At 44.0% G+C, this 6,981-nt stretch overlaps 1 protein-coding gene across 1 annotated transcript; it reads right to left on the reverse strand.

The window, feature by feature from the left end:
* Nucleotides 1-3,217: 3,217 nt before the first annotated feature.
* Nucleotides 3,218-6,878, reverse strand: LOC123110132 (ras-related protein Rab5A). Its single transcript, XM_044530580.1, has 7 exons — nt 6,579-6,878; nt 6,170-6,247; nt 5,891-6,058; nt 4,618-4,666; nt 4,349-4,422; nt 3,905-3,998; nt 3,218-3,609 (listed from the first exon to the last, which is right to left on the reverse strand). The coding sequence occupies exons 1-7, from the start codon at nt 6,633-6,635 to the stop codon at nt 3,500-3,502; spliced, it is 630 nt and encodes a 209-aa protein (XP_044386515.1). The 5' UTR covers nt 6,636-6,878; the 3' UTR covers nt 3,218-3,499.
* Between the last annotated feature and the right edge of the window lie 103 nt (nt 6,879-6,981).

Consider the following 6,981-nt stretch of genomic DNA (forward strand, 5'->3'; position numbering starts at 1 on the left):
ACGCAAATCTGTCGAGATGAACACGGTATAGTTCAGTGTGCGTCAGTGGCGGAGCCAGCCCGTGAATGCAGCCCGGCAAGAGTTAACTATGACAGTGTGAGCTGCCATCTGTCCAAAGAAATTTTGCTTCTAACCATTGATTAACACTAGCACTTAGGAGCAAATTTTTGGAGTAGCCCGGGCAGCTGCCCGGGGTCGCCGCCACTGGTGTGCGTGGGTGGTGGCTTTCCAAGGTTAACCATGGGATATCTTTCGCAACATTGGGTTTTTGACAGTGCTGAAGATCACTCCGTACAAAGAACCTTCCTTACTTCATCATATTGGAAGTCATACAAAACACAAGAGTCCAGATTTTTGGATCCAAGGAGTCTCATAGCTTTCAAAATTTCCAAAAATAAAGTCACAAGTACGCGTAATAAAACCTATAAGCTCTAGAGACTTAGAGCATTGTGCAACTGTTTGTTCATCTATGCATCAGCAAACAAGTTTTTTTTCTTATGTTCTTTTTAGTCTTGTATTGCTCACAGTCAAGGAGCTACTCTCATACTCCACCTTTCACCCCCCGCCGCAAATTTTTTTCCATATTTGTTCGACAAAGTTTACTCAAAATTAGTAGTTAGTCTCTTCTCTATGGGGCTTTTGACCTTTTAGCTATAATTTTCGTTGAGCAATCGATTTGTTGTACTATTGGAGGTATCTTCTAATTATTGTCACGACTATCGGGTTTTGTTCCATGATTTTTGTAATAACGAATGTGTTTGCTATGTGCATCTTAATGTTGGCACACAGATCAATGGAGTTAACTCTTCCTAAAAAAGTAAGGCCATCAACCATATGGCCCGAAAGCAGTTCAAAGCATTGTTTGAACTGAGTCTACACACGTGATATCTAAATTAAGGTACAAATCCTTAGCAACGAACCAAGTTTTTGGTTTGGCTCCAAGTGAAACACAAAATGAAAAGAAAGGATGACAGATAAAATTTCAACCCCCAAGGTTCATCTTATACTCGACAATCAATAACACTTTTTTAACACACTGGACCACACTCATTCAACTCCATACACATGACTCAAATTGGCATTGAATCCAGAGCGCCACCCTTTTCTCCCCTTCAAAGTTTTGGCAAAAGTTCCATAGCCTCTGGCCTACGAGAGGACAAACCACTTAAGCAAGTGATGCTTTGATATTGACCTACCAGAGTACAAGGCTTCATGTTAGTGCCTACCATCCATGGATTTATATGGAGAAAGGCTCCCCCCAACAAGTGGTGAATAGCTTATTCTCCATTTCATCTTTCTATCTTTGAATAGTCCGTGCATCATTTTGTCATGTTTATGCACATTGTGAATATGGATTCGATAGACATAGGCATAGAAGGCACCGGGAATTACCGAGATATCCCCATAACTACAACATGCACCTGGTTGCATAGCTTGGCATTGCACCTCTCCCTCACGCTCCACCGTCTCGATCATTCTCCAACTGCCCTGGCCCTCGGCGTACCATCGCACGCTTTTGCTCGAGCAGCCCCGTGCGCCACACTCTCTTCTTATCTCCGTGAAGCTACAAGGTTATCAAGATGTCCTTGAAGCCCAACTCTAAACACTAACTGTATGTCCTTATCTCCATCCTTATAAGTGGACAGAGAAAAAAACATCAGTGAGCCTGCTACAAGTTTAATATGAGTTGGAGGCTGGGAGCTTCAATGCTTGGGAGGTGTCATAACCTGTGCTCAATGGCAATCGGCTACAATTAGCAAATGAAGCCAATGCATTGCCATATTATTAATGTCACAAATTGCATCCCGATCACCAAAATTTTATGTGCCCTGTCGACCATTGAATATAATTGAGCGCAAAGGTCATTCAGAAATATACTTAAGCACCAAAATGCACTACAACAACATATCTCAACATCTTCAGCAGCAACACTCCACTACTATTCACAGAACCAACATATGACGAAAAACAAGGGCCCACTAGACTGTAGTGTAGCAAGCTTAGACAGCACCGGCCCAGCCGCAGCCTCTTTCCAATCATCGACGGCGCATACATATTTTCTTTAGTGGCTTTTCAAGACCATTGTAGCCATCCCTTAGCAGCAAAGAATTCTATGACGAGCAGCACAACCTGCTGCTCACCATTCTCTCGGCTGGTCTATGTGAGAGCGACATCCCTGTCTACGGGTTCTGCGCCTGCTGCCCAACGAGCAGTCTCTATTTCCTATCAACAGCTATAAACAGTTCCTTGTTCCCATTAACAAATCACCCCCCTTTTCTTCGAACTGGTAGAGAATTTGGTGCCTTTTCTACTTTGTTTATGTTATTGACTGGGTTTCAGTGAAGGCCCTATGTGGGGTACCATTTATGTGTGAGATGCTCATTTAACTTTCGTAGTCATCTTGATGCTTATTTACCTGGGTGTAGGTCCACTGCTTACTATCTAATAAATGAAATTCATTTAGGCCCCTGCGAACTTTTGTCATTATTTAAATTTGCATACTTAAGTTTGCAAAGTCAAACTTAACAAAATAATCAGGACATAGTAAAATTTGCATGTCATGCAGGTCAAGTCGATATTCACCACCTACACATTCCATGCAGGCCACGTCTTACATTATGGGACGGAGGGAGTAGGTATTTAACGACATAACTAACAATATATAAGATCCTGAATTACAAATAGATGTGTATTCTAAAAGAACAGGCACAACATCTTCTCTGCAATTAGCTTTGCCCACATGATGCAGGCAAGGCATAACAAGTGCAAAAGGGTTTGTTGATTAAGTTTTGGTACCATATCGCACTTCAGTTCTGAATTCAAACTACCAGTGGAAAAATATGCGCACAAGCACCGTTAAAATAAATAAATAAATAAATAAATACTCCCACTGATCCATATTAATTGTCATTGATTTAGTACAAAGTTATGGGTCAGAGGGAGTAACACATTCCTTGAGAGAATAAAGCTGTAAGCTCAAGAGAATTAGAGCATTGTGCAACTGTTTGTATCATCTGTTCATCAGCAAAAAAGTTCTTGTTCTGTTCCTTTTGGTCTTGTGTTGCTCATCCTTATAAGTAGCATTGGGAGCTACTCATGCTTGGGAGGTTTCACAACTTGTGCTCAACACAATCAGCTAAAGTAGCAAATGATTAGCCAATGAATTGCCAGATTATTGCGACACATTTGCATTGCAATGACCAATATTTTCCGTATCTTGACCGAAACGTTAGAAATAAAATATATAATTGAAGCACAAAGGTCATCCAGAAATATATTTAAGCACCAGAATGCACTGCAACAACACATCTGAACATCTGCAGCAGCAACACCCCACTACTATTCACATTTACAGAACCAACATATGACAAGAAACAAGGGCTAGACTGTAGTGTAGCAAGCTGGGATGGCAGCAATCGTCCACAGCGCATACATTTTTTTCTTCCTCCTGTGGCTTCCGCGGCCATCCATGGCGGCCGTCTCTCCACGGCCAAGCGTCCTATGATGAGCAGCACGACGTGCTGCTCACCATCCTCTCGGCCGGTCTCTGCGAGAGCACCATCCCCGCCTGCGGGTTCTGCGTCTGCTGCCCCGCGAGCAGTCTCTTGGCTGAAACCGTTGCCAAACAGAGCAGTGCTTAGACATTAATTATCAGGAAAAGGGAACAGAGAAATTTCTTTTGTACTCCCTACGTTCCCAAATATTTGTCTTTCTAGAAATTTCAACAAGTGACTACATACGAAGCAAAATGAGTGAATCTACACTCTAAAATATGTCTACATACATCTATATGTTGTGTCCATTTGAAATGCCTAGAAAGACAAATATTTTGGAACGGAGGGAGTAGTATGTAATAACAACCGGCCATCCCACAGTGAAGTGATCTATAGTATCTAGTACTCACCGAGCTCATAGAACACGTCGTTCACATTGATTGCTGTTTTGGCAGACGTTTCAATGAAGAAGAGCCCATTCTCTTGTGCGTAAGTCGTCGCTTCCTGCACCGCCAACAAGAGTTTAGCTTTGGATAAATCATTCAAACAACATAGTAGTAGTACAGGCTGTATCATTGTGCCGTTCTCGATCCGACAGTACCAACATGTTTCTCTCTCACACAGAAAAATGGCATCTCTGTCGTAATAAAACACTACTGGAACCAAACAAGCTGCACATGATGTAACTGGACAAGGTGCAGTATTTGAAATGCAGTATGCTTACTATGCTGATTGCGGAAAGTAACTGGGAGGAAATAAAATAAGCATCATCAATCTATGCTGATGACAAATCCCCCAAGCAAAATGCATGTATGTAACGTCAAAAGTGAGATCCAAGAAGCAGAATTACATACTTCCACTGGCACCTGCCTTGCCTCCAACATATCAGCCTTGTTCCCAGCAAGAGCCATTACTGTGTTTGGATTTCCTGCATGGAAAAAGCATCGAGAATTAAAAACTATATCTGCCAGCTTATTTACACAAAATGCTCAAAGACATCCTCTCTAGCAATGCCCACCATTACAACTCACAAGGTCAGTTTTCTTGAACAAATAGCAGCCACATAAATAATTCTATGGCTTCAAATGAAGAAAAAACATCATAAAGGGGTAAAATGGATTACCTTGTGCTTGAAGTTCTTGAACCCATTTCTTTGCACGTGTAAAAGAGGCCTGTGAGGTAGAAACAATAATGTTATAATCACCTGGACTAAATAACTATCCACCTACTTTTACACAACAGTTACATTCTTTAGATAAGTAGCACATGAGAATGGGTTAAAACTTGTTTGTGATACAAATCAGGATTGATTCATATCTGCATGATGCAAAGCAGGACATATTATTTTTTTGCGTGTGTGCAGGTCAAGTCGATATTCACAAGCTATGCATTGCGAGTGAGTGCATATCACCTAATAAACAAGGTATTTTAATGAGATCACTAGCAATATATAAGATCCTGAAATACAAACTAAATGGTTCTTTTGTTATTATCAAGTAACAACCCATGAACACCTAAACAAACAAACAAAAGGAGACACCATATCTACTCTGCATTTGGCTTGCTCACAAGATGCAGGCAAGAAGTAACGAAGTGCAACTGCAAAGAGTATGTTGGTTCAGTTTTGGTACTACATCGTACTTCAGTTCTGAATTCAGGTTACTCATTTAGCAAAGCAACTAGGCAACATATGCAAAAGCAAGGTTAAAATAACACATTCCGTGAGAGAACAGTGTTGAATCGTAAAAGCACTACAATGCATATGTCCATATACAGAAATAAGTTCATACAAATCACTAGAAAAGCCAACTTAGACAAAGAGGTCAGCAGGCAAAGACCACACAGAATGGTGCGTGGACAGTCAGAACTCAAAACCAGTGCAGACTTATTCTTGCAGAACAGTTATAAGCCTGCTCAGCAGAATGCTTAATGTGCTATCGGGTAAAGATGCATGTATGCTCATCAAGACAAACAGGCATGGCTCTGTTGAACAGAGCAGGGTAATGAGTGCAACTGATAATGATTGGATAAAGAAGTTTCAACTACCTAATAAGTTCAGATCCTCTAGGTTTGTACACGAAACTTTGACACAGGGAAAAATAACGCAGAAGTTCTCACTTCTCAGGGTTACCGCAATATGGTTTCTAGAGCTCAGAACATTTCGCGCCACCGTTGTTAGTACTATGGAAGAGCAAGATTTTGTTACAGACTTGTACTAGCTGTTTCCGTTTTGTCTCAAAGATGACAGTTGGTGATTTGATTTCGCGGAAGGAGCAAGGGGAAATTCTCATCAAGAGCTACCAACTATTTACAGGTAATTGCTACTTATTAACCATGGTCGTGGTAAAGGATCACTGCCAAATCAAGATACTCAAGCTCCGCTCATACTGACTAACCGCGTTGGTGATGTCGTAGACGATGATGGCAGCCGCGGCGCCGCGGTAGTACATGGGCGCCAGGCTGTGGTACCTCTCCTGGCCGGCCGTGTCCCAGATTTCGAACTTGACCGTCTCGTCGCTGACCGCCAGGGTCTGCGAGAAGAAGGCCGCGCCGATGGTCGATTCCTGCGGCCGGCCAAATGAACCAGTAAAATAAAATTAGCACCACCAACAGCACACACAGACGCAGGTCATCCCCAATTTTGGAGCATGTGGAGAGAAGGAAAGGGAGCTCACCTGGAACTCGACGAACTGGCCCTTGACGAAGCGGAGCACCAGGCTGGACTTGCCGGTGCCGACGTCGCCCAGAAGAACCTGGCAATGGATCCAACGCCGCAGGAGGCGTAGCACGCATCATCAGCATATGAGATGAGAAAACCTCACACGGCGAAGTGAATAAATCTCCGCAGCGCCCACGAAAATGCGTTCGATTTATTATTATTCCTGACTGATGATGATAAAAACGGGCTGCTGATCGGATCGCGGGGGGCGAGGCGGCCGGAGCGGAGCACGCAGCGAATCGCAACAGGACTACCACCCAACCCAAACGCGTGGACCGAAGATAACATTAAAAAAATAAAAAAAAATCCAGCCGCCACGCCTGCCGCCGGAAGGAACGGGGCGGGGGTCGGGCGGGGGTGCTCACCAGCTTGGCGTTGCGGATCTTGCTGCCGCCGGCGCCGGCGCCGGCGTTGGCCGCCATCGGGTGGGTAGGTAGATCGGGCGGGGCTCGGTCCTCCGGCCGGCGGGATCCGATCGGTCGCCGGAGAGAGAAGGAGGGGGCGGCGAATCCGGGGAGAAACTCCTGCAGCGACGAGGAGGAGGAGGGCGGATCGATCGAGGGGAAAAAAGTTGGGGACTTTTCTTCTTGGCGACTCGCGTGTGAGGGTTGTGTTTGTGTTCTTGCGTGGCGTGGCCGATGGACAGTCCGCTTGGTTGCCGTGTTCCCTTGGTTACTTCCGGTTTAAGGCTAAGGTATAAGATGCCTTCTCCCGATCCGGTCCCTCTAGCATGGCCTAATTGCAGTTCGATCCAAACTTTGGCGGTCA

Source organism: Triticum aestivum, chromosome 5B (assembly GCF_018294505.1).
Source record: "Triticum aestivum cultivar Chinese Spring chromosome 5B, IWGSC CS RefSeq v2.1, whole genome shotgun sequence".
Taxonomy (NCBI): Eukaryota; Viridiplantae; Streptophyta; class Magnoliopsida; order Poales; family Poaceae; genus Triticum; species Triticum aestivum.

Coding starts and splice junctions, on each gene's coding strand:
- LOC123110132 (XM_044530580.1), bottom strand. CDS start 6,635: ATGGCGGCCAACGCCGGCGCCGGCGCCGGCGGCAGCAAGATCCGCAAC. Junction 4,667..5,890: donor TCTACGACATCACCAACGCG/GTTAGTCAGTAT, acceptor TCTACCTCACAG/GCCTCTTTTACACGTGCAAA. Junction 3,610..3,904: donor CGACGTGTTCTATGAGCTCG/GTGAGTACTAGA, acceptor CAACGGTTTCAG/CCAAGAGACTGCTCGCGGGG.